This window comes from Anguilla rostrata, chromosome 7 (genome assembly GCF_018555375.3).
Source record: "Anguilla rostrata isolate EN2019 chromosome 7, ASM1855537v3, whole genome shotgun sequence".
Classification (NCBI taxonomy): domain Eukaryota; kingdom Metazoa; phylum Chordata; class Actinopteri; order Anguilliformes; family Anguillidae; genus Anguilla; species Anguilla rostrata.
Window position 1 is genome coordinate 4,949,225 of NC_057939.1, and position 27,859 is coordinate 4,977,083.

The window sequence follows — 27,859 nt, forward strand, 5'->3', positions numbered from 1 at the left end:
GAGAAACGCTGATATGGTTGGTAGGCTCTAGTCTTGCAACTACAAAGGTGTATGTTTTACTCGCAACCTGGTTTACACGTCATAAACTAATTTAAATGTGTAGTTCGGGTGATGGCATTGGTCGGTAGTCTCTAGGATATATTTAAATTAACCTTCATCATCACGGTTCGCTTGACATTATTTGACATGTCAAAAAAGTTAGTTGATTTTCAGTGACATAAGAACTGTGATCATTCCCCCCTGAAATTCCTCTAACTCTGAAAACCTTGTCTTTGTGGGTCGACTACAAAGCCCTACTCCAAATAACGATAACACAATATTATTAGATGTTACATAACGGGAAATAAAAAAATCTAAGCAACAACGCAAGGACGAAACCATGATTAATAAAAATGTAGCCTACATATCTGATCATTCGAAACTGAATTAGTCGGCTAAAGCTATTTAGTTGGCTACAATAGCTAACTGTAGGTTTGCTAACGTTTTAGACTATGTAAAACATTTCAGTTAGCTAACCGATTAACAGAAAAATGGTCACACGCACTTAAAATATTTAGCTATGGTCACCTACAATAAATTATATCCTTCAACGCGAGGGAGAAACTGGAAATCCTATAAAATCTTTTTGAAGCCTTAAAACGTGTCGATCTGTAGTAGTCTACATTATTCGCATCTCGAATAAATGCACGCTCGACAGCCACTTCAAAATCAAAGCGCTCAACGTCTTACCTCGATCCAGAGTGAGCGGTTGGACCACTGTCGCCATGACTGCTGCTGCGCGAGATAGAGCCTTGCGCCGCAGCATCACTAGAATCAGCTCCGTTTTCAATGGGAGTGGCCAGGAAGGAGCGGATTACCTCCCGCTCGCCTCCTGTCATATCGGTCTTTTTTTACGGTCATGTCAAATAAGTACTGAAAAAGTTGGGTCTGTGTATGACTTTTTTGGCGTAACAGTTGAAAGAGTGCGTATATAAGGGGTCCTGCAACTATTTAATTTCAGGGTATTTAGTGAATTGTGCATTTATGTTATATTGCCTCCAGCCTTCCAGACCACCACTTGAGAGCTGTAGAAAGCACTTGAGTGATGGCACTAAATCGCAGCTGATGTCACTAATGCAGGGATTACAGATAAATCCCCATGTTCATGGATTTTACAATAAAATGGAAGCCCGTGAGCTGTGAACTACCACCGACCATGATCTCGCTGTATCCCCCTGGGGTGCAATAAATTCAACGTTTCCCGGAAAAAAAAAAAATGGCAGAAAAGATGCCAGTCGACGTGACAAGTGGAGAATTTCACTTTCAAGCGATTTCATTGCTGTGCCACGTCCTTCCCTGTCTGTGGGTGGGGTGATATGACTGATGCTCTGCCACAGTGGCCCTCTCTCTCTCCAGAGCTGCGTCTGTGGAGTAGCAGCTGGGAAGTCACAGAGAGGCCAATTGTTGAGGACATTATCCCGCCAAAACAACGGCCCTCATTCTCTCGCTGTGACATCAAGTCCACCCCAGCGTCTGTTACAGACTCGCGTTTTTATGACTCAAAACTGTGTGAGAACTGTACGGCTGACTCGGGCATGACGCTTAATTTGCACACACGTATATTCAACGAGTGGGTTTTTCGGCAATGAACTCCAGTTTATCAGAAACGCACCGTGGAGTAAGCCAGTTCCTTTACCGTTGCTATAGTAATTGCTGCGTATTTTCTGCTTGCCCACCGCGAGTAAACTTTCCCCCAAAACGGATCAGGTTAAATAAATTGTAATTAATTGTAATTAATTCTGTTCTGCCATGGAAAGCCATATGGCTGTGCTTGCTTTGCCTGCTCCCACAGTGCCCCTCGTTCTTCAGGCTATGTGTTCACAAAAAAAAAAAGCAGCTGACGTGTGACTTGTTGACGTTGTGATAGGTTACAAACGAAGGCATTGCAGGAGCTGAAATGTTCTGAGATTTGATTTATGAGCTTCGTACTTCGTATGAACCCCTTGAAGGTTGAATGCACATGCAATACGATACAAACCCAGCGACAGACTTGTGACCGTAGGAGTGGAAACGACTTAACAGCAGGGACACCTGCTTAGAAGGAACACCAAGACATCAAAATGTGACAACTATTGTTCCTTTTCGCTGCACTTGTAAGCTAGGTAACTCTAAACAAGGTCTGCAACAGTCTTTAAGATCCATTTGTTTCAGTTTTGTGTGTGGTGGAGGTGCTACATGGAGGTGCTATATTTGTATCACTGGTGTGAACAGAAGAAGTGAGAGTAGCAGTGCATCTGGATATTCAACACAACGGCCTTCGCATTTGTTTCATATCTTGAGTGCATATCTTGAGTTATTTATTGTTTATCGGTCATGAAACGTCACCTACTCTTCACTGAAACCACTGTGGATTCATGAATTGGACCAGCCATTGCCCTTGCCAACTATGTGTGGTCCTATTCCACTGAAAGAATTAGAATAGATTAGTATCCTCTGTTTGACTCATTGCTAAAGAGCTAGAGGCCTGCATTGGCTTTAAGCTACAATAGTGAAGTACTGCAAATCAAAACACACCCACACACTAAAACCCAATAAGACACTAATTTTCAGTCTGGAATCTGAGAAACACTCAGAAAACAAACACATGGTTTTCTTTTGCAGCTAGGCCTATATTCATCTATTCATATAGATGGATATCATGAGATGTATTGCTACTGTAAGTAAGTAGAGGTTTATTAATACACCACCTTCTCAAGAATGAATTTACGAAGTGCTTCACAAAGGTATAAAAGATCTAAATAAATAAATCTCAAACATCTTGGTTAACCTGTTTTTTTTTTTTTTTTAAGTGTTAAAAAATGAAGCGCACGTGGTCTGGAATGGTGAATTATCTTAATTTACAGTTTCCAGAACTTCTGAAAGTCCATCACTCCTCCCCATTGAGTGGTTGTTTTCTAACCCCCAAAATTAAAATGACCAGTCTTGATCATGGGGCTGCCCCAACCTATACGGACCACCCCCTCCATCCGGTCTGTAATCACAATCATCCCCCCCCCCCACACACACACACACAGCCCACTAATCACCATCTCCCCAAACCACCCCCCCACCTTCCCCCCGGGTGGTCCGAGATCACACTCATAATTAAGCAAAACCATGTATGCAGGTCAAGAGGGATGGAAAAGTGAATACCGAGAGACATTTAAATCTGATTAATCCTGCTGACCTGGCCCTAAGTACACTTAATAATCAAGCCCGACTACACTTCATACACTTGTTATGACAGCAAAATGATTGTTCTGAGTTTAATACATCCTAGGTTATATCCTGCCTTTTCCCTTCCTTTGGTGCCGGTGGCCCTGGTAGTTTTGGGCAATTCAACATGGCTGCCCTGGTCAACCGCAGGCCCGTTATCGAGAAGCAGATGAACGCAGCCCCGTCGCAGAGCAGCGTAATCTGGCTGAAAACCAATGGGAAAAAAATAAATAAATAAATAAAAATGGGGCTGTAGCCACTGGATGAGGGAAGGGCTTAGAACCAGCGGGAAAAAGAGGACACGTAGAGATTATTTACTAGGTGCCATATGGGAGCCTGCTTTCGGTCGTTCGGAAAATATTTTTACCGTCGAAAAAACCAGATTGAAGTGCAGTGCTCCACGGTCTCTGCTGTTTCGAAGCGAAGTGGTTCCAGAATGAGGGTCGTTACAACGTCTATCAAACAGATGATGAGGCTGAAATTGAAATGGTATTCGTGGGCTGAATCATCATGCCCTTGGGGTAGTCTTGTGGTAGCTGGGTACTGTAGTTTTGCAGTCTCTATTCGGTTATGAGCGTCACCATTCATTTTTATTCCTTTGCCGAACCATATTTTACTTTATATTGTAAGAACCATAAAAAGAGGATGGCGGATATACAAGTATAATGTAATATTGTTTGCATGTTCCATCTTAATTGAAAATATACCATTGGTCTGGGGCTGTTTTTAATGTTTTGGGCTAGGTCCCTTAGTTCCAGGAAAGGCTAATCTTAATGCTACAGTATACCGTTCTCACGATTCTGTGCTTCCCCAGCAGTATGAGGAAGGCCTTTCCTGTTTCAGCATGACAATGCCCCTGGGCACACAGTGAGAACCTCACTGACATTATGCACCAGTTCTTTGCGTTTGTAACTTTTTCAATTTAAAGTTTTTGGGAAAATGTAAATTTCTGAAATAAACATGTCTGAACCAAGAGGATGTTTTTCATTTATGTGCTACGTGGAGTCATTGGCATTTTTCAAGGTGGATGATTATCCAGGCCCAAACTGACACAAAGTGCTGTTTTTCTCTCAGAGAAACCCAAAATGTGCTTACAGCTAACCAAAAAAAAAAAAAAAAACTGAGAAATTGTGTGGGTGGCTGCTTGGAGTTGACAGGTCAGAGCTTGACCCATAATGCACTGGGAGAGAGTGCCCAGGAGTCCAAAAAAATAGTGTGGTGAAAGCCTAATAAAAAGAGGGGGCATGTACACAGAACAAGGAGAGCAGAAGTGTATCCTGCATATTTACAAGATACATTCCCAAGATTTCAAATCAAGAAGGCTTTTTTTCCCCTGAAGTCTGCGATCATAGCTTTCCCTGCAGTAATGTCATTCGGCACAGGGAAGCATGTTGAACTCGCTCATTGAACGAAGCGGGGAACAACCTTCCCCCTCTTTGTTCTTGCTGTCTTTGTTGCCGCCGGTCTGAAGATCTGCTCCATTATTACTGTGCTTAGGGGAAGCCATTCCCGAGGGGCTGACTGTCAGCAGAGCTCTTAGCGAACATGCCACATAGGGTTCACGGGAGTTATGGTGCCATCTTCCTTTCAAAACAAGACATCAAAACCGTACGGTGAATGGATTCTGCGCCCATTCTGGCCAGTAATTCATTCATCTACGTCCGATGACAGCTTAAGTGCCACTCTGCATAATTCACCACTATGAGTCTGTATTTTAAGTCGATAGATCTGTTTGTGTTTATTTACTAGTCTTCTGAGCCATAACACAGAAGTAGTGTTAAAATTTATGTTCTAACTAATAATGAATTGATGTGGAATTTGTGGCATTTCTTTCTGGTGATTAATATTTTTTTTAGAAAAACAACCTCACATACCCAAAGTGTAGAGAAGGCTCCTTCCTATGTATGCTTCTTTTTAATCTATGCTTTTTGACATGTTCAGTACTCATGGTATGCAGTTCAGGGCAGGGTGATGACTTGTAGTCCTTCTGTGCAGATTAATAAGGTCAGGTGAGACCAGCATGTCTGTTTCAAATGACTTTTTGGTGAGGAAGCCAGCCTAAATGGACGTGAGAAAAAAAAAAAAAGTGTCAAACGTCATCTGGGTTATCAGGCAAATAATTATTGCTCTATTGCCAGAGACTGTAATTTATGAAAGCACTCATGTCTGACAAATTGGATCACCAAGGGAACTGTCAGGCTGCCTCAGAAAGCTTCGATTCACGTCAGGAATTCTGTTCTACAAAAAAAAAAAAAAAAAAGCCTTTCTGCTGTAATGCCACAGGTTAGCATTCGTGAACAGCAGGCTTCAGAACAGAGGCCCACGGGCACATTAATCCTGCACAACAAACCAGAAGTTGAAATTTAAGGTGGGATTTGTATCCGATCCCAACTGTCTTATCCAATGTTTTTGTTAAAGATAAAAATAAAAATACGGCATGTGGCTTGGTTACCAATTTGCTATGAATGAAAAGGCTCTCAGGTTCAGGATGGAAAGAGGTGAGATGAAAGGCAAATAGGTAAAGTTATCATTCATTTAAGATTTTTTGAAATTGTATTTTCCCATGACGTTCATGCGTCTATGTTATCTTATTCATCATATTATATGCATTCACTGCCAGGAAAACCATCGCTGATAAAAAAAACAAACAGTCTTGGCAAGACTGTAGCAAGCTGGTATTGTAACTATTGCAACGTCTCTTGGAAACAAAACATTGGAATATATGCATTGGAACGGCGCTTACTATAAATTGAGTTTTGATGCCCGTTTTACTGCCAAGATCTTATCTGTGCTTTCCCCCAGGTGACCACGCCTTTTTGCTAATCGCTCTGGGCTGACGCAAGTAACAAATTAGCCAAACATCTATTTGTCAATAAACCGATGCCATTTTTAGCAAGAACACGTCACTGTTCCAAAAAAGCACTCACATAAAATAAGTGACACCTGCAACCAGGTGACACACCAAGCTGAGCTGGTAGATTGCTGGCTTGAGGAGGGGAAAACAAATGCCTCTGTGAATAACGTTGGGTTTGGCATTCGGTGGCGACAAAAACTGATGCACCAGAGGCGCTCGTCGGGCCAACAGATGCCAGCCTTCGCTAGGTGCTCGAAAAACAAGCTCATCTGCCGCTGCATCTGTTCGTCTCTATTTTGCTTAATCATAAATACCAAATAAACTAGTCTTTCCGGGGCCGCTGGGTGGCTCAGACTCTGAAGGCACAGGGGGGCATAGATGAGGTATCCCAGGTTCGGGCACTGAATCTGGGCTTTACCAGCTCTGACCAAGAGCCCTAGTAAGAGGTGGTGCAGAATCGGCTCCAGCCTCACCCAGGAACAGAACAGGGTTCATTCAGCCACAGCGATGTTGTCTCACTGCGCATCAGCGACCCCTGCTGGTGGGGTCAGGCACTGCACTGCCTGTTAAAGAGATACTTCACTTTCTGGAGTTTTCTGAATCGGTAATGGAAGTTGTGGCAGTAAGTGCTGATAAATATGAATCCCAGCATGCATCGTTAAGGCTACTGATTGGCAGCAGTGTGATTTGCAAAGGAACTGGATTTTGTTTCGTTTTTTTTAATCGAGGTAGGGTACATGGTGGTATGACTACTTAGTTTCAACAGTTTGACATGAGACGGGTACAGGGTGGTATAGCTGCATAGCTTCAGCAGTTAGCCATGAGAAGGGTACAGGGTGGTATGGCTGCTTAGCTTCAGCAGTTAGCCATGAGGACGGGTACCAGGTGGATGGTATGGCTGCTTAGCTTCAGCAGTTAGCCATGAGAAGGTACAGGGTGGTATGGCTGCTTAGCTTCAGCAGTTAGCCATGAGACGGGTACAGGGTGGTATGGCTGCTTAGCTTCAGCAGTTAGCCATGAGACAGGTACAGGGTGGTATGGCTGCTTAGCTTCAGCAGTTAGCCATGAGACGGGTACAGGGTGGTACAGCTGCTTAGCTTCAGCAGTTAGCCATGAGACGGGTACAGGGTGGTACGGCTGCTTAGCTTCAGCAGTTAGCCATGAGACGGGTACATGGTGGTATGACTACTTAGTTTCAACAGTTTGACATGAGAAGGGTACAGGGTGGTATGGCTGCTTAGCTTCAGCAGTTAGCCATGAGACGGGTACAGGGTGGTACGGCTGCTACCAAGACAATGAAGACTGCAGACTGGAAGCTGGTAGATACAATGCTGGATTTGGCACAGCTGCACACACGCTTGAGAAAGGCGTGAATTAAATATTCATTAAATATCCAGCGTAATGAAGGGGTAGAATGCATGTTCTAAAATAAGCACTGGAAACTAGGCGATTATGGCAGCAATATAAATGCAGTCAATTATCAAGAGCATACATAGATAGCAACATACTTTTTTTGGAGGTACTTCTGCATGAAGATCTATGTCAAAACGTAGCAGTTGCATTGCCACTGTCCACTAGTCCTTTTTATTGTTCTGAGTAATCGGGAGTCCAAGAACTGTGGGTATTATAATTATAATAATTATTATTAGTATTATTATTACTTAGTCTCAAGGACCTGGATGTAGCATATTCAATTTTCTTCCATTTTAAATTATTTCAAAAAATCTATTTCCATCTTCATGATTTGACCAATATTTCTTTCAGGACATGTGAAAGATTTAAAGATCTTTTTCTCAAGAACGTGGGTTGACATGCTGTTTTTTTCCCCCTCATACAATACTGCAGAACTTCCTGTAACTAAACTGTGAAAAAAAAAAATCTTCAAAAAAAAATGGCTGTCATGAGCTAATGGACTACAAGCATTTATTTCTGAAAATGTCAGTCCCAGTAAGGCTTTGATTTGCACCTGAATTTGCACCTGAATGCGATCAATTGAGAGCAGAGTGGCATCAGCTTTCAGTGCCGCTGGCTGTGAAAAATGTCAAAGCCTGATGTACATGTTCCAAGCCTAGCAACAATGTTTTTTTTTTTTTATTCCAGCAGTGTGTAGATTTAGCTATTAAAATTTCCATCCGTGATTACAGTAAAACAAATGAAATGTCTTTGGATGAACGCTCGTATTGATCTTCTGAAGGTGACGCATACCACTTATAGGCACAGAGCCACATTGCATCTTTAATTGAGGCAGTTAACATTTACTGTCGAAGAAAATCTTATGTGATAACACTAATCCCATTAGGTCTCTCAGAGTCTATTTTCCTGTGGGTAATTACCCCTGCCAGGTGACAGTGTCAAAAGTATCGAAAGTGTTTGCCACACTATTTTAGCGGACAGTGGCTGATAGTAAAAAGCCACTCCGAGTGTGATTACCTTTTTTTGTGCAGAGGCCTGTGTAAAAGCACTCTGAGGTGCACACAAGAGAATCGTTTCGTATTGTGTACGAGATTTGACTGAACTCTATTTTCGTGCTTATGCCAGCAAGTGGTAATCTATGGGGAATGATACAGACTGAAATGGAAGAGAAGCCTGTTTCACCCCCCCCCATAAATAGAGTAAACACTTGGCTACTTTTCCTGGGTGGCATTGATATAATAGGTTTGCCCTGCTATTTGTTAAATATTCCACTAACTAATCAAACTGGGAAATGACAGCCAGTCGGTGCAATCAAAACTGGGTGCTGCATAGTATGTTGATTTAAAACCCATGCAATTACACCAAAAGCCGTGGAGTTCTGATTAACTGAAATGGCATCAACGCCAACTCGAGTATAGCAGTTTAATGAGAGCTTGTTTCCATTTAAATGGAGTTCCTGAGCAAATACAAGTTCCTCCAGAAAGCTTACGGACGCCGAGCAATGCGTTAAAGTCTAATGATGTGTAATTATGCAGTCCTGTGTACTGGTGAGAATTCACAGCATCATACTGGTGAATGCAGACACGATCATAGTATGTCTCGTTGAGAAAACGCCTCTAGGTTTGCACTGATAAGTGTTCTGTAAGGTATAGAGAGGATGCATGATGTGGTCATGCCGATTTCCAAAAAAAACAGCTGTTGCATTTTATGATTTACTTCAAGATCTATTTTGAATTGGTGCATGTGAGGTGGCAAATTCTACTGGAGAAAAAGTATACTGATCCCAGGCCAGTTACAATTGTGGAAAATGAACTTTTTGTAATTTCCACATTAACTTTTTAATATTTGCAAACTCATTTTATACTCTATACCTATATGGTTTATGCAATGCTATTTAGTCATTGATTTTATATTCTTGTATTCCTGAATTTTCAATATTTTACCATTTTAGTTGTAATTAGTTGTATGCGAGGGAGTTTAATGATTCGTGCCACTTTCATTTCTATGGTAATGCTGCACCATCGATTTGGAACACTCCTGCGGTTATTTCGCTGAATTCAGATGTCGAGGCTGGTGGGTGTCCGTGGGGGGGGTGGAGGGGAGAGGGACTGGTGGTCAGCCTCCGAAAAACGTCACAGTGGCATGATCCAGAACAGGACCTCTCCTTCCCCCCCCCCCATCATCATCCACTCTGACCATGGTCATGAGCATACCGAATTATTTAGATATATGTGCATTTGCCTCCATTATGGATCTCCACAGCATGGGCCCATCGACCTGCTGCGCAACTGTCATAGAGGCACTGTGGGTGTTCTTCACTGCCTTTTAACTGAATCTTACTAATATGAACTGGAAATAATCCTAGCGTGTTAAACTAATTATACTGTCATTTCAGATCTGGAAAACTGGAACGGTGTACTGAATACACATTCGTGTTTGCTATGTGAGTATCTGAGACCGGGATGCAGAGAGGACCGGTTCTGGCACTAATAAAGGCTGGAGAGCAGACTGTCATTCAGGCCGAGCAGATTGCAGAGTTTAGTGTTCACATCCACTGAGTCCTCCTCCACTCGAACATGGCAAGACGTTAAAGGAAGGACACCTAACGTGGTCTGTTTCCTCTAAGGACTATAGTCTGTCCTCATTACTGTTTGGATTGTGTGGTACACCCAGCATTATTAAATTGTTCCTTTCATTTTGAGAAAGAAATAGACACTATTTGGTCACTGCCTACAGCTCGGGGAACCAAAAAAGAATTTTACAAATGTGCAGGAAGTGACAGGAAGTGACAGTTTGAAATCCCAGTCCTACATTTAAGCGCAGGTGTCTCTCGACCTTTGACTTTGGCCACCTTCCTGGCTTGCAGATTGGCTGCTGGTTCTGTAAGCCTGAGCAAGAGAGGGAACATCGGAGACAGCAGGTGGTAAATGATGCAGTTCGTCTTCTGACCAGAGCTGTCAATTAGTTTCCTGCAGGTCTCTTAAGGTGAAGGCCTTAACGGAAACACAGCTATAGACAAGCACTACTTTCTGTAATGTGGGAGACCACAAGACTACTGTGATCTCAGAATCTTTTGTCATCAAGAGCCCCAGTCTTTGGTAGCCTGAGCATGTGTGTGCACACACGTGTTTATGAACATGCGTGTGTGTGTGTGTGCGTGCGCATGCAAGTTTATGTACGTGTGAGTTTCTTTTTTTTGGGGTGGGCGGTGGGAGTTGGGGTTATTGCCTGCATAATTAAGGCTAAAGCTGGGTTATTGCCGTGGTAATTAAAGCTAAATCGGCCGTATGACCCATTTAAGAATATGAAGAGGTCACAGTCACACAGACACAGGGTAAGTCGCTGATATTAACTGATTAAAATGGCTTCTGTTCGGGGATTTCTGGGTCGCAGTCCAATCATGAATACAGCTTCTCTCCACTGCCACACTGCCAGGTTTGCCAGAGAGAGGCCAGCTCACGCTGTGTGCTGTGCAGCCAGTTTCATTAGCAGTCCGTGGGCAGCTGTAGTTACAGTATATGGTGCTATTTCAGGCAGTTCAGGGGTCACTGCTTCACTCCCACAGTATATGGTTAAAACTGCTAATCGACATCATTCGCTAAAATGCAGAACATTGCGATGTCTCCCCGTTGAGCTAAATAGCTTCCTTCACGTTCTCTTGAAGCGGTGTTACCCTTTTAAGTTTTATTGCGCACCTCCACCTAAAATCCTCCACCTGCTGGTCTTGCACGCATTCTCGCCTGGTAAGAGTATGCGGAGGGCAGCTCCAAGGAGGAGGTCTCCAGGTTCTGCTGGTGTCCGAGCACGCGGGAGACGACTGCGGACGTGAGCTGTACACATCCCCTCCTGCGCTAAGCCATTCAAACAGCGGCTATTCCAGCAGTGGCCTGCGCCTGGGGGTTGGACGGCAAATGTCAATCAATCAATCAGTTTTCCATTTCTGCGTCGAGTTTACAAAGAGGTCATTGCACAGTCCTCCACAACGTTTTCCAGAGGGTGTGAAAGAAATCCAAATGAGCCAATTTGGTGGGGAAAAAAATGGAAAAAAATCTCCTTGACAGACGATAAAACTGGCCTCCTGGAAAACGGTGGGATGTAACAATTCCTCAATAAACGCAAACATATCGCAAAAAACAAATTACTCTAAATGAGCGGCTCTTAATGAACGACTGAGGTCCTTGTCCTGGCCAGCTAGGTCAGCTGTATATGCTCTCTAAAAATGGTGCTTGTGAAGGCTTTGAATCACTATGTACAATAAGTATCTGATTCCTGAACTCAAAACAAAGCCCTCAAGGCTCTTTAGACTCAACATACCACCAGAAATACATTCCTCAGCAGCCTTAGGGACAGGGCAGGGTGGACCTGCAGCACATTGGCACAGGACAGAATTACTGTTATTAGCTGCTATAAAATGGTGAGACTAGGCTGTGCAAACAATAAAAACCTGGAAAAAAATACCAATAGCTTCTACTTTTAGAAGCTCAATCCAGGCACATTTCTTAGACATTTTAGCTTTTGGTTTTCGCTTGGATGTGTTTATCTTGCTTACAGGGCAGCGACTGGAGCAGTGCAATTTGCCAACCGGTTTACCCTGGCCTTTTGTGTTGTGCTAACAGTCTCGAGCGTTCCTCGGCCGCGCGCGTTAACTTCGTTCATCTCGCGGCGAGCCGGTGTGCGTTGCCATCATCTGAAGTGTGTAATTAGTTTCTGGAAAATACGAAACTGAGAACGCCATCATCCTCAAAGCCTCAGAGCAACGACGACAACAACAACAACAACAACAACAAGACAGGCGGCTACAGGATGTTGTGATGCTGGAATGTGCCGTGTTGAATGCACAAGCTTCCTGTGGGTATTACGGTCGGGCACAGTTAAACAGGAAGTCATGTCGGAGCCAGAGTGGTCAAGAACACAAATTTGTCCATAAAGCAAGCAAGTTCGTCTCGTGTCATAAACTGCCGATTGGACAGCTGTCAGTCAGCTGGCCTGTGATAAACGAATCACATCTGAGAGGAAACACAGAGGGAGGAAATCCACAAATGGACTGCTTTTGCTTCTGTGGCCATTAAACTGCCGCACGCCCCCCCCCCCCCCCCCGCACATTTCACCAAACACCTGCGAGGAGTGAAAAGCACACACAGCTGCAGCACTGCGGAAAGTGACCCAGCGCGCTGTCTGGATCATGCATATTTAAATTCCAACCGCCAACGTTACAATTTTTTATGCAAATGGGCCTCGCAGTGGCAGCGCAAGCTCCCGACTGAAAAAAAAAAGATGATCACAAATTACCGTTTGTAATAAGCATGGATTTTTAAAGATGACCCGAAGCCTGGCGGTAATGTGGAGCAGTCCATTTTAAAAGCCACACAAACGTGTAAAAATGTCAGTGACCGTGGCAACGGTCATACTGTACAATAGCTGCTAGAGATAGACATCAGAAATTATTTGTCATCACAGGCGTACAAAAAAAATTGCTTGACGACAGAGCTGTCATTGAACCTGCCGCCCTATAATTTGGTTTCTGCCATAGTTTAAGTGAGCCATTTTATTGTGTGGAGACTAATGCTCTGACGGAGACATTATCCACGTTACTTTAATAGAAATCATTCATTTGAAATGGTCTTGTTCCAGAAAACAAGGCAATAAGTTGCTCTTAAAAATATTGAGTGGGTCCATTTGGAGATCATTCAACTGAACTCGCCTGCATCTTTCTTTAAGGTCTGTATTTACCCTGCACTATTATTAGTGTGTCAAATTAAAATTGATCTCTTGTAAAATGATGGGCCAGTTTCCAAGTGATGTTATTGAATCAGTGCTTGCTCAACTTCAAAATTGGTTTGAGCAAGACGAGCAATAATTTTTATGTGCACATTCCAAGATAGGTTGACACCAAAAATAAATTAATAAATCAAAATAAAAATTGTACTCAGACAACCAAGATGTGTTGCAGCCATAAATGTAAACTAATGCCACAGGGACAATGAAACTTGGCATGAACCTCGCTTGAAAAATATGAAGGCTGATTTGATGCTCGAAACATCATGTTTCACAACTAAAAGCTTATGGTGCGGACAGCCTCCACAGCTGTTATGGCATAAACAGCATTAATTGAGTTTCTCAGTGGCTGTACTGTATCTCTGAATTTCTGCAAGCAATTTAAATTCTTACTTATTCTTACTCAGCTCTCGGTCCCCTTACTCCTTCCAGATTCCATACCAAATGTTCTTCTCTCTTCCTGTTCAATAACAGAGAACAGGAAAGACTATCCTGTAATGAGAAAAAAGGGGGAGAAAGTGAGAAAGATAGATAGAGAGAGAGAGAACCAGTATTCCCTGACAGGGCATGATCCCTCTATGAGTGCAGATTAATAATAATAATAATAATACATTTTATTTATATAGCGCTTTTCATCATACAGAGATTACCTCAATGAGCTTTACAGAAGGTTATACCCGGCTGAGGAGAATTTCATGAAGCAGATAATCACCACTAGTTCGGCTTTCTCTCTCTTGGTGTCATGGAGATATGAAGCTATTGCTTTTTTTTAAACTAACAAGACGTTTACATGCAGGTTTGACCTCATAAACTAGCAGAGCCGTAAGTAAACTAGTCTTGAAAACACAGAAGATATGACAAAATTAACCACAGTGGCGTGTGTGCACCAAGCGCACGTAATGTCAGTGGTCCTTGTGATTCATGTTTATGAAAAGGATGAATGCAACCAATCAAAAGGCGTTGTTTTTGGTGCTACTTTTCGCTTAAAGCAACACGTTTAGAGTCACACTACAGGCAGCCATTTTAAGTCTCCCGTGTACATGAGAAGCACGTTCTTCAGCCCCTCTTACTGCTCAACAGGCCATGTCTCCCACTCAGTGCCATCTGTTGGTGAGTTTTCTGTTGTATAAACAGCTCGAAAAGGCCAAGACATGAATTTATTAAGGAGATGAAAGAATTTTTTTTTTCCCAACCCTTTTACTCGGAGAGCCAGTTTTAATCTTGGTCGGGCTGTTCTGGGGCTGATTCTGAGTCCATCCTGTCTGTTCCATCCAATGTTTTTCCATCTGTTTGGTCTGATGGCCGCAGTGTCTCCTATGTACAAGCGGCTACATGGAGCCAATAAGACTTTCTGAATACCTCTTTTCTAGCGGTTTAGGTCCAGGGACAAAGTCCTTTAACTGTTAGTAACCTTAAGAAAAAAAAATTCTTGAGGTTGAATGACCTTTTTATAAATGACTATATTTTATATATGACTCTTCAGGCCAAAAAGCGAGGTCAGGTATGTGGAAAGGATAAAAGAGGCATCGTTCAGTCAAAGACGTGCCAAGTGCTTAGATCAGGTAGCACGATTTCTCGATACCATTTCACTACCATGTCAAAAAGATATAGCTCATGAAATATAGCTCAGATGTAGCTCATGAAACTAGCACACTAGACACAGTGAGCACATTTATGCCAATAAATACTTAATATGCAACCTTTGAATCTGTTCAGCTGGATTTGTTATATTCTATATTTAGAGCTCATTCACCCATGAACATGTCAGCCTGCAGAGAGCACATTATGAATGGATTCTTGCATCTATTTCACTCCCATGCTGCCATAGCCACTTTGGCTTCTTGCTGATCAAAGGCTGTTGTCTATCTTACACATTTTCATGATCCAATTATTTCAGTGATTCTGAAGACATGATGAAATGACGTGATTAAAGTCTTTAGAGTTTCTTCTCAGACTTCTCAGGCTTAGTGCAGGAAGAGATGAGTAAAACCAAAGAGCTGCCCTTGTGCATGCCTTGGTGAGCAGAGGTAATGCTGTTGTCATTTTATGAGCACAATGCATGGTGTCCACAGAGGCGTCTTCGCATTGGCAAACTCCAAAAAATTCATTCAGAAACCACTCTGCGAAGCTGCCATGGGTCACAAAATATACAAAAGTGCATGTGTCTGTCACTTGGCTTCTGTGGTGGTGGAAGGGTGGGGTCAGTGAAGTGGTGGGGGCAGCAGGGGGGGGGGGAAGGGGTTCTGCACCACTGGGAACATCCTCAAATGACCTCACCTGACATTTCTTACCTGGAGCACAGTACACTCCATCTGCTTCATTCCAAAAGAAATACTGTTCTGGGGAATCTGGTGGCCAAAAACCAGACATGCTCAGTCATTTCTCTGATGATTTGTTCTTTTCTTCCTTTTTGTCAAATCACAAGATGCACACAGAGGACAGGTGAGTATGGCTTTAAACATGCGTTTGATAAAATATACAGCATCTAGCCTCAGTGGATGCATACTCTGATTGATTTACTGGTCACGCACTACCTTTGTTCAAAGGATTTGCATTTTTTACCAATGTGTCTCCATAGTAAATAACTAGTTATGTATGCAAAAGACCATAGATGCAATCATCCCTCTTCATTGCAGGCTTATACATATTTTTTAAAGTAATGAGGAAGTAAATTACATTCGGCTTCTAATAGCAGCAAAAAAATAACACAGCTAAAAGGCTAGCCTGGCTGAACAGGAGGTGAAATTTATTCTTGGAAAAAAATTTAAAAAATGCCTGCATTTAACAGCAAAGTCACACAAGAAAGCAAAATGAAGCAGAATGAATATTCACTTATGGCGGCATAACTGGGCAAATCTTTTTTCTTTTTTTTGCCTTCACACTGAGTTTATTTAGATGCACTAGTCTGACCCTGTGAAACTGTGACTCACTAAGGCGATGACCAATAGGATTCAAGTAGGTCATCTCTATACTGCAGGTTTCTACAAAATGGAGGTTTCTACAGGTTTCTACAAAATGGCGGAATAGCAGATTGTTGTTTCTCAGATTGAGTTTCCAAGTTTTATTTCCCAAGTTCACCTCTATTGAGTAAACTACATGATTATTTTATAATTTTTTGGGAATATGTTGACCACAGCACATTGTCGGTACTGAATTTCATTACAGGGATTTTGGCAACTGCTTAAAGTGGGCCTTCCAGATTTAAGTGGGTGTCTTGTTTGTTCTCTCTTCTTGAGACAGAGGCAGTGTCAAACACTCTATTACATTATTCTTGCAAGGGCTCTCGCAAGAGCTATTTAAGCCGATGGTCAGCATTAACAAATAATTTACTGAAGTATACACTCGCCTGTGGACTGCCACTCATTTATCCCAGAATAAGTCTTGAGGACAGCGAGAGGAATAAGAGGATCACGGTTAATTTAGAGGCAGATCTAGCCCCTAGCTCTTGTGGGACAGAGTACTTTCACACACCAGAATCCTTTAAATCGCTGATGCAGCAAGCCACTATGTTGATTGGGGTCCTGTTTTTACCATCTCTTCTCGGCTTGGAGAATGTTCTAGATCTTTATTGGGAGAGAAAGTCTGCAATATTTCAGGGGTCACGTGGACAATATTTGGCACCACACCCGGCCAAGTAAAATCCAAATGCTAAAAAAAAAAAAAAGAATTTAGCTTTTCTTGAGAACTTTTCTTTTTTCATCCATCCATTATCTATACTGGCTTATTCCTGGTCAGGGGGTCATAGGAAGTGCTGGAGCATATCCCAGCATGCATTGGGCACAGGGCAGGAATACATCCAGGACCCACGACATAGCTCAGGAGGTAAGAGCGGTTGTCTGGCAGTCGGAGGGTTGCCGGTTTGATCCCCCGCCCCGGGCGTGTCGAAGTGCCGCTGAGCAAGACACCTAACCCCTAATTGCTCTGGTGAATGAGAGGCATCAACTGTAAAGCGCTTTGGATAAAAGCACTATATAAATGCAGAACATTTACAGTTCTCTGGCCCATCGCAGGGCACACACACTCACGCTCATACCTGCAGGTCATTCATACTCTCCAATGAACCTAACCTGCATGTCTTTAGACTGTGGGAGTGAATTTGATGCTGACCGGAACGACCCGAGCGGTAAAACTGCTACGAGAAGGGCTCTCCGTTTCCTCCGTACAATTACACGAGTAGACGGTGATATATTTGCAAGAGAAAACACCCGTGAGGCATCGCCTGTCTTCAGCTTTTCCAGCACGGGAGTGAATTTATCGAGCTGACCGAACATATCTTTGTTAAAGAGCAAAATCAATGCCCGTTTGCTGAAACATATTGACCTTGGGGAGTCGGACGCTTGGCCTTACATTTTGTTTGGGCTCCACCGTCAGGGGTTTGATTTGTATGAGAACAGTGTTCGAGTTTCTGTATGCTCCACTAAGTCCCTTTCAAGGGCACCTTGGGTTTATCTGGATCAACTCCATAAAGTACCAAACAAGGCATCCCATTTGCATGCTGCATACATCATAATGTCTCATAGTTCAGCGAAGGAGATTTAACTAACTATGATGAAATATATCTACTCCTTCTTTTAACAGAAAAAAAAGTGATTTCACACTTTCCATGACAACCCACTAGACATTTAAAAATTGTTTCTGATAATTATTTTTTTTTGGGTGTATGAGATATACAGTACAGCATGTCACAAATTAGAGTGCTGAATAGCCGCATTTTCCCCGACTGATTTAAATGTATTCAGCCTGAAACCTTTCTGAACTCATAAATACCGTTTGTCAGTGAGCTGGTTATATAGTGTTGCGCCAAAGCAGAGGCAGTTTATCATCATAAAATCCGCTTTGAGGCCTTCGAGTAAATAAACGAAACAATGTCAGATTTGACCAAAATGTACTACAGCCGTCTGAGGGCATTGTCTGCAGTCAGATTAAAAGGAACAGGCTCCGGCTGCGATCTGATACCGATGCTATCGTAATTGATATTGGCCTGACATATGCGCAGAGTCGACACGTGGAACGCAGTAGACGGTGATAAACCAGCCCCGCTCCAAGGCAGATTTGGGCACTGAGTGAAGTCACCGTCCTGTAGGGGGGGTGAGGGGTTCAGTGGCTGGCAGGACAGGCCCAGAACGGACAGTGCGTGCAAATCAGCAAAAAAAAGGGCTTAGAGGCGACCGGCCAGCTCCACGGTGACAAGTGAGCCGTCAAAACCATAGTGTTCTTTCCCCGAGTCGGAGCGTCGGTTGGAAAGCTGGGGAAACCCAGCTGTGATTAGCACTGGAGCCCGGCGCTAAGCTGACAGGCCTGGAGGCTAGGACCGCGAGCGGCTCACGCTAGCTCCTGCTTGTATCCTCCTTCAGCCTAAAAGGCGAAGGCAGCGGGAGGCTCTGTTGGCACGTCAGCTATTAGCTAAAGGCACGCCAGTCATGCTGCACTTTGTTCTTCAATGCCTCTCTCGCTCTCTCTCTCTACTCACTCGCTCTTTCACTCTCTCTCTTCTCTCTTTAACTTATAGTACAGGACATTATAGGGTTTAAGCAGTTGCAGAAATGAATGAAAACAGGGTAAGCTGGCTTTCCCTTACAAAAAAACATGAAAAAAACATGCGTGTCCAAAAACCCACACGTGAACACCCAACATGTGAAGAGTACACATGTGAACTTTAAAACAGAATCCCGCTTATAGTGGGAGAAGTCACATTTTTTGTTTTCACTTCTGACAATTGTGGCTTACCTCTGAAAAAGTCAATCACGTGAAAATGTGGAATTTCACGGTACACGTTTTTGTTTTCATTAACATGTGAAAATGTTCTTTCATTTGAAAAGAGCCAATCACATGCGCAAATGTCCAATGTTAAATTCCCACGTGAAATTGTGATTTTTTACATGTGTGAAAAGACATATTTCAGATCTTATTTTTTCGTAAGGGTTATGAAGGACAGCTGTACATTTCCAGTAGATTGCTGGTGTGCGAAGGGGCATCGCTGAATTTAACATCAACTCAAAAATGTCTCGTAAATTTCTCATTCACCCTACAGGGCGTAGATATGTCCAATAATGCAAGGCTTGTTTTCTTCCTCATTTAAAGCCAAGCTGGCCACAATGAAATAGAAATTTCTTTCCCTCTTCAGCACTTGTTTCCAAGGAAGATTAGCGGCTAATTGATTTCCTTTAGAAATCAAGTGAAGATTTAAAGTTTGAAGCGAAGAGTAATTTCGTGCTAATTCTGGCTGTCTTGATCCAGCTTATCTCACTTGGCATTTCTTTCCTTTCCAATTCCCTTTGCCTAATTTAGCACCGCAAAACACTTCATAATTACGTTTTTTTCCCCCAGATTAATTGGCTTTCTCGAAATTAGGATGCGCCTTAAGGGGATCGGACCTAAGACTTGAAAAGCTCAGGGCGATAAGAACACAAAACAAACAGGATCAGAAGCCTAAACGTTCGGATGTGGCCTCTCTCATAGCTCATATAGCGTAAATCATATATCAAATGTGGTGGTGATTTATTAAGACACGTTAGCGCCTTCTCACGACTCTCAAACGATGTTGTCAGTCCTGGTCCTGGCTAATGCCCGAACGCTCTTTTTGTTAAACCACTCTGAGCTGAACATGGCATTCGATTTCTCTCAGCCGTTTCTGTTTTTCTTTTTTTTTTTTCCAAGGGAGATGCTCCTAATCCGAGAACAGCAGGACGGACTTCTTTAAAATCAATACAGGCACGAGAGACATAAACACACCTCTGACCCCGCAGCACTGAGGTGCTGAGGCAAGGTTAATTACAGCGGTGTCTGGCAGAGAGCACGGCTCTGCCACCTGTACCTACGGCAGTAGCGATTGAATGTAATAAATCCTGCCGAGCCCGGTTCACCGTCATTTGCCAAGTTTCTGTCAATCCATCCGTAATTTTCAGCTTTCCTGTTCACAGACAGACAGAGACAGCCAGAAATATAGAGAAGGTCATGATCTTCTCAAGTTGCTGGTACTAGAAAATGGTACAAATTATTATTATTATTATTATTATTATTATTAGAACCCACAGAAAATTTGAGCAGGCATTGAAGTATCCACATTGATAAGGGACGACTAAGTCCTGCATTTAGTGCACACAAAAGCCATACTCCACTTAGTAAATGATATATAATAAATGTATACTATATCCTATATAATGAAAATTACTATGCCAGGAAGTCATTGGGAACAGAAAGTTCAGTCTGATTTTATTTAGTGTTTTAGGGTGAAGGCTTTGTGTGTTCGGCCTTGGTTTTTAAAACGCTGGCTGGCAGGAGGTTCGGGGTTAAATGTGGTGCAGGTACACACTGTAAATCAGGTTTTATGAGCTGTTTTTCAGGCTGGTCCCGCTCCAGGTGAGGTGCCCTACTGCCGAGCTGGAAGACGGCGGCGGCGATGGCGTGACATCAGCAGTCTGCACGCAGGGCGCTTCCTGACAACGGGGGCCATCGCTCACGGGGCGGGGGGATCTGCGGCAGAATCGACGTTGGACGGCCCAGACAGGGTGGCACGGGGCAGACGTTCACGATTAATGTCTCTGAAATGACTCAGAATGTCCTTCACAAGAACGAAAAAAAAAAAAAAACATTTTCATGTAATGGAATGGAATTATCATTTAACGTGAATGTTGAAGTATTCTGGAAAAAATAAAATCGATATGTATCATATATGCGTACCCATGATCCTTAAACACAAAGATTGATTTGTAAAGTCCTTGGTACATCCAATCTATCACGTTGCTAGCGTCTGGTCTCCCACAGAATCAACATGAAGGTGCCATTGAAACCTTCACATCACCATGTGGACCTTACGACTGGCTCCCTTCCTATACAGCTCCATGTCTATGTTAATATGGGGGGGGGGGGGAAGCTCTTTCTATTGTGGTTTAATCTCACAGCCGATATTATATGTGAGACAGAATGAAAAACAGACAGAGCACCAGGCAGGGCATAGCTAGTGGCAGTGGCAGCACTTGATTTCCGTTGGGTCGCACACCTGACATCCCCCATCCTCTGATGGGGAAAAACAGCCGCCGGTGAAATTTTTTTATATAGAGAGCAGGTGCTCCCCCTCTCCTGCCCCCACCCCTGCACCCCCACCCACCCCCACCCACTCGGCCGTGTCCACAGTGCCCTTGTCGCACCGAGAGAGAAAGAGACAGAGAGAGAGAGAGGGGCAGAGAGACAGCAAGAGAGAGAGAGAGAGAGAGACAGAGAGAGAGCAAGAGAGAGAGAGAGGCAGAGAAAGAGTGAGAGTGAGAGAGAGACGTGGCCACCTTGAACAGAACGAGGCAGACTTGCTTTAATCGATGTGTGGGAGGGGCCGAAGCAGCACCAGGGTCACCTGCCCTGTCCACACCATGTCATTACGAGGTATGAAACTGGTGTGGTCGTGCGGTCATTATGCGATATGACACTGGTGTGGTCGTGCGGTCATTATGCGATATGACACGGCTGTGGTCGTCTGCTCAGCGCCTACTCTGAATGTCACAGCCAGTGACCTTTTCCAAATGTCAGGGTTACTGCCACTGCAGAGAGAGAGAGAGAGAGAGAGAGAGAAATCCTATATATCGGTCGGTTGGGCACCTGTACTATATATAAAGCTGCCACATTCGTCCAGAGACGCTATAGGTTGTACAGCTGATGGGAACTGCAGGCAGCATTTCGAAACTACAACTGACAAAGATCCTATAAAGGACGGAAGCTTCGACTGCTTTCCGCGATGCGTGCGTTTCCAACCTGAAGCGCATCGCTTGCCTTATTGTCCATTTATTTTACATTTGTCGAAAGCTTGAATTTCCAAGCTGCCTGACAGGTTATCGGCGCAAACGATCTACCAACAGCAGCCCTCGGCAGAACACGTCTCCTTATCGCGGCTTAAAGAGGACAGGGAAAATTCAGGGTTATGCAGGGATACACCTCTGAACTGACCAGAGAGGGAGATCTAGGATTGGGTTTAGGAGTTTATATATAAGGTAAAATCTTGGGCTGCATGGAAATGCCCAATGGTCTGAACCTAATCTCAACCACAACTGCTCAGACCTTGGTCTGCGACTCCGCTGGTCAGTTGGGCAATGGCTGCTCAACTTTGTTTGTGGATTGCAGGGAGAAAAAGAAGTGTCCGCTGGGTACGAGCACTGGCTACAAACGTGCTCTCTTGAATTTATGAAGGATCCTGCCCACTGAGGGAACACTCTTTCAAGTACGACTGGCCCAAAATAAAAATTGTTTGTAAAATGACTAATTCTGTTTTAGCAAGTTATTCTTGCTTCATGATGCATGGAAATCATTCCTGGATCCTCACATTTGATGAATAAACCATCAGAATACACACGGTATTAAAAAAGAAAAAAAAAGTACTGACTTGCTACCAAAGAACTGTTTTTAATGTCGGCCATCTTGACCTTTTCCTGTGGCCTTTTTAATCAGGAAATCTTCCATGATGAAGTGAGCTGTCCTCATTGCAAATGGACACGCACACAACCACCTCAATATCCACACAATGTTCCATATAAATATTTCAGCTACAGACCTTACAATGTTTACTCCTTGTGAAACATTCAACAAAGCATGACAGAAATCAATAGTATAAAAAAAAAAAAAACCTGTTGAAGACAGATGGGACAAGAAAAAATTCAGGCTGGAGAAATCCAAAGGCAAAATGTTGGAAAAAGAAGCGGAATCCACGATGTTCCACCACTCAAAGAGAAATCTAGAATCCCAGGCACTCACGCCAGTGTTCATCTCAGGGAAAATGTTAAAAAAAATTAAAAAAAACATCAGAAAAATTGTGTTCTCACTGCTGTAAGTCCTTCCTGAAAACTTGACCAGACAGTGTCTCAGAATTTCTCTCAGAACACTTGTAGCTCATCCCTCTTCCATTTCCACTGAGCTTTCCTGCAATCCCCGCCAAAGACTTCGGATTGCATCACTCAGCCTGGGCTGGGCTTTAGGTTTAGGCCGTCTGACTTAGAGGGGCTACGAAGTCCAGGATATTTAAGCAGATGGTGTTAAAGAAACTAAAATATTTATGTGCTTATTTATGCACTTATTTATATCCAAGGATGAGTCCCGCCTCGTGATTTTAACTCAGTTAAAAATTGCGGTTATTCTTTCCATGTTAAGAATACTGGTTTCATGTCTGCAAATTGGGGTGTAGGTGGAGATATACAGTACACACACTGCATTCTTCACTCTATTCTATACTACATGGTGCTACTTTATCACTTCCTTAGGATGACTCAACCTAATTGGTCCAAATGTCATTTTTATTTTAAAAGAAAAGAACGTGATATTGTGAGTATTTACAGCAAAATATGCGCAGTGGAATTTTACAGACGTCAAAGCTTATAGAAACAACGCAGGACAGCTCAAAAACGTTCAGTCTAAATCCCATCCGATGGACGTAAAAACATCTGCCTTTCATACTGACTGGGTCTGATTTATCGGCAGGATGGGGTTGAAGCGTTACTTACATACCACATTTGAAGAGGGACTCCCGTTTAATGGCGCTTGTGCGGAAACAAACTGCCACAATCGTGACTCGCGGGCGACTCCTGCAGACTCAGCGTTTATCGCTGCAGCCATTTTGTCAGTTGACTGCAGCCATGAGCTCAGCCTGTGCTCCTGTCATAACCCATTACCACTTCAGCTCGCACATTCTCAAAGCTCTCTCTCTCTCTCTCTCTCCTTCTCTCGCCCCAGGTCACACAGCTCCCATCAGCTCCCGTTTCTTTCTCTCCGACTCACGCGGTCTCTACATAATCTGCGCTGGGCCACGGTCCTCCTCGCTGAAGGATGAAGCCGGGGGCCTGGTCTCGACCTGCTGCTGATTGTGCTTTAAAACCCAACCTGCTTTCTCGCATATGAAAAGCAACACGGATGAATACCTGAATTCTCGCCTGCTGCAGATGAGACAGGGAACCATTAAAACGGTTTTAAAAAATGGCTGCTGCTTTTGAAGGCTGTTGATAATCTCTGAGCTATTTTAAGACTGTGGGAAGGGGGGGGAGGGGGAGAGGGGGAGGGGGGGTGGTAGGTGCATGCTGATGATGGTGGTGGGTGATGATGTAATCCGTGTTGCCTGGCAACTGGGATGTTTCAGAGCCCTTGCGCTAGCTGGTGTGAGGTTGCTGATTTGGATGGCGATGATTACAGCAGTCAGAAGGTTCTTTTTCTCCCCCACTGTTCGGCACATAATGTGACCCTGAAAAGGAGCTTATACAAGAGATCTGACTGCAGCTGTCAAGCACCGTGATGGTGGATACTGTGAGACAGACGAGGGAAGTCATGCCTTATTTTTACATATGAACCTGAACCTGACCCTGTATCCTTGAGAACGATCCTAATGAGTCCCGAATGCGTGAATAAAATATGGACAATCATACGAAGTTGTGGGAACTGGACTTGCCACCAGACGATTACTGGCTTGTGTTTTTGAATACGAGCACTTTTTTTTTTCCTTCAGTCCAATTAGACTAACCTGCATGTCTTTAGAGAAAGAGTATCCAGAGAAAAACCCACATGGACACAGGGAGAACATGCAGACTCCAAACAGAGGGGCCCGGTGGGAATTTGAAACATTAGCTTTCCAAAGTGACCCAAAAGTAACTTTGTTTACCAAAGTAAACAAAACTTTAGTGATGGGTTTGCTCTTTAGATTCAGTTCGCTGTTATTCTCAGGGCAAAACACACACAAAGTGAACCAATTTTTACTACAGTTGTCTTCCCTTCATACCCTCGAGCTTTGCTTCTTGTAATCAAAATTTTCATAACAGTGTGAATCACACTTTTTAAATATCCAAATAAAAACATACGCTGTTCCGACCAGTGAATTTGTGCTTGTTCATTAATACGGAAACCTCACTGCAGGGATGATTGCAATGGCGCAGGATTTCAGGTGGGAGTTTTGCAGTATCCTTGCTGTATGCGGGCGGATTTGGAACGGATCTGCGCAGAAGTGGGCGGAAGTGGGATTGTGAAAAGCAGCCCCGCGTGCAGACCTCTATAGCGCTGTTTGGCCTGTAGTGCAGCAGGATTAGCCTACGCAGACAGCCGCCATTCTACAATATGTACAGCTTCATACACCTTGTGCAGAGGCTTTTTAAAGGCCATTATACCTTGCATTGCAGTAGAGAAAATGTCCACTCAACGGGTGTTAGAGATATATACAGTTCTTATGTTTCTGTTAAAACGCCAAATGTTTTAAAATATTCGATCTTAGACTTTAAGTCGGGAGATGGAATTGCACCTGACCGTGAGGAAAAGGCCGTTGACCCCCCCATTTATTTGACATTTATGCGAGTCAGAATGCACACGCGTGAGAGCGAGAAAGTGTGTGTTTATGTATGGCCGAGAATTTAAAATATTTTTTAAAAAACATGAAACGTGATGCTTAAGATAGAGCAGTTGAAATCCGGACCTTGGGACTGTGGGTTTGATTAATTTCTGTACCCTTGAGCGATGCGCTTCTCCAGCGAAAAGATAAATAAAACTTTAATGCATCTTTAATGTAAAACTGCAACTGCCGTAAGTCTCCGCGGGTGAAGGTATGCGCTAAGTGAATGAATAAATAGTTTACTGTGGAGTTAGGCTTCGGGGAGCAGCTCCACGACAAAGGATGCTTTAGGGGAAACAGGACAACTCGTGAAGACCGGACTGCTTTTAAACATCGCACGGAGCTGTCTCACGGAGCTCCCAGATTCGGAAACCCACCTTATGTATCTCCACCGTTTGAAATTCTGCGTAGGCCAGCCACAGAAATCCTTCATGTTCATTTCCCATTTGTCACACACCAGTATGACACCCATGGGAGGGAGATGCAGCAGTTCGGGGAAACACCGTTGATTGCCGTATGGAAACTTGGAGAGAGAGAGCGCACCCACTCAAAACACAAAACACCTTCACCTTTCCCCCTCACGGGTTCCGGGCAAAAACAATAAACTAAAAGTTAGTTTACTTTTCAGTTCCCCGCTTGTAGGTGGCTCCAGCGGACCAACGCTTACTACTTTTCATTGGCAGTTCGCTTTCGTTTCCTCAGCCCCACCTGTGCAGAGCAACACACATTTAAGCACCTGGGCTGATTAGTTAACGCAACCCAGGTGCGTGTGCTTTCTCCGCCAGCCGGCGCAACCAATCCGCTTCTCCGATGGACCGAATGCCACACCATTAAAAAAAGAGAACTTTACATTTCAAAAAATCTACTGTACCTCACTGTGTATGAGCTTTTGGATGTGGTCTACACTTTCAAATCTCGTTTGAAAACCTCCTTGTTCTCTAATGTCTTTGATCGATTCTCAGAATTTGCACTGCATTGCACTTTTTCCCTCTCTCTCTCTCAAGTATTCTCTTTTCTTCTTTTGCTGTTTCATTGATCTGTTTTTGTATTTTATTATTTTATTTCCCCAGCTATACTAATCATTGTTTTGTAATTTCTACATGCCTGTGTAAAGCTCTCCGAATGAGTTCTTCTATGTACCAAAAGTGAGACTTGACATAGTAAGCTTGCCATGCCTTGCCTTACAATAGCTACAATTATGTAGCTTACAATGTAGCTAAAATAGCTACAGCCAATTTCTTATTCTTCCCTATGACTGTACAACATGCCACATTGCCAAGACATTTAGATTTGTATGCAGTCTCTCTCACATTGCCCACTTAGTCTAGGCTAGTACTTTTCACATTTCTCAGATTCGATACAGGATATGCCAACCTATTTAAATTTTCAGCAATATTTATTCAAACGACTCAACACATTATCAGTCAGATTGGATAGCACCTTTACAAGCAAACAAGGACAAATTAAATATTGTGCAAGGCATCTGAGACTTCAGAGTTGGCTCGCTTGTGATGTGAGGCAATAAATCAAACTGATTCATTTTCAGACAAATGTCCTTGTAGAACACGATAACTTTCTGACACAGCCTGCAGTGTAGAGTAGATATGAGTCTTTTTTTTATGACGGTTGCAAGGATATAGCCTTTTTATTTGTCTGTACACACACTGTTTTTCAGTCATGTTTTTAAGGATATTTGCACTGTGGTGTTTGCCATAGACTTCATCTCTGTCATGTGACCCAGGGCTTAGTCTATATAATCTGACCTCAGTATTATTGTAAGCATCCTGGCATTTCAACAGCAGCAATGACAAAATCACAGGAAAATAAAAAATCCTCATTCAGTAAAAAAGACTGTGCTTTATGTATTGTTTATCTAGTTATTTATTTATTTCACTGCAAACATTATGAATACAGTAGCTGGTAATTAAGTCAAGTGTGTAAAGATAGATTTTGGGGTGTATTTTTGGAATTAAAAAACCAATATAACATATTAATATGAACTAATTTAGTTTTACTGTATGTTTTTGAGTGTTCCATACAGTTTTGTCATAAAGTATATTTTTGATGTTCGATGGTTTCAGATGAGCTGTCAGCTTTACAATGGCAAGTAAACAGCATTTGGGGGGATTTCTTTAATTGTTTAAATTTTTTCGTTTAATTTAATTGAATTTAACTGTTTTATCAGTCTCTGCTTCTGTTGCTTTGCCATTGCCACTGAGCTTTGGGTCACTTCCAGTTTCTGT

General features: G+C 43.1%; 1 protein-coding gene and 1 long non-coding RNA gene across 5 annotated transcripts in view; both read right to left on the reverse strand.

Moving 5' to 3' along the window:
• lin7a (lin-7 homolog A (C. elegans)) overlaps nt 1-911 on the reverse strand; it is a 39,736-nt gene extending 38,825 nt beyond the window's left edge. Inside the window, exon 1 of one of the 2 annotated variants that reach the window (XM_064342443.1) lies at nt 730-911. In XM_064342443.1, coding sequence (XP_064198513.1) covers nt 730-805 — 76 coding nt within the window. In that variant the 5' untranslated portion in view covers nt 806-911. The remainder of the gene's footprint in view (nt 1-729) is intronic. The other variant, XM_064342444.1, reaches the window with a different exon arrangement.
• Nucleotides 912-7,033: 6,122 nt separating this feature from the next.
• On the reverse strand, nt 7,034-26,374 carry LOC135258828 (uncharacterized). 3 transcript variants are annotated; one of them, XR_010331106.1, is made up of 5 exons: nt 25,994-26,374; nt 15,568-15,624; nt 13,670-13,768; nt 11,242-11,394; nt 7,034-10,389 (listed from the first exon to the last, which is right to left on the reverse strand). It is a non-coding gene; the product is annotated as an uncharacterized LOC135258828 (long non-coding RNA). The 3 variants fall into 3 exon arrangements; XR_010331107.1 differs by lacking the exons at nt 13,670-13,768; nt 15,568-15,624 and having other exon boundaries at nt 25,994-26,369; XR_010331108.1 differs by lacking the exons at nt 7,034-10,389; nt 11,242-11,394; nt 13,670-13,768 and adding an exon at nt 13,777-14,590 and having other exon boundaries at nt 25,994-26,369.
• Nucleotides 26,375-27,859: the final 1,485 nt, after the last annotated feature.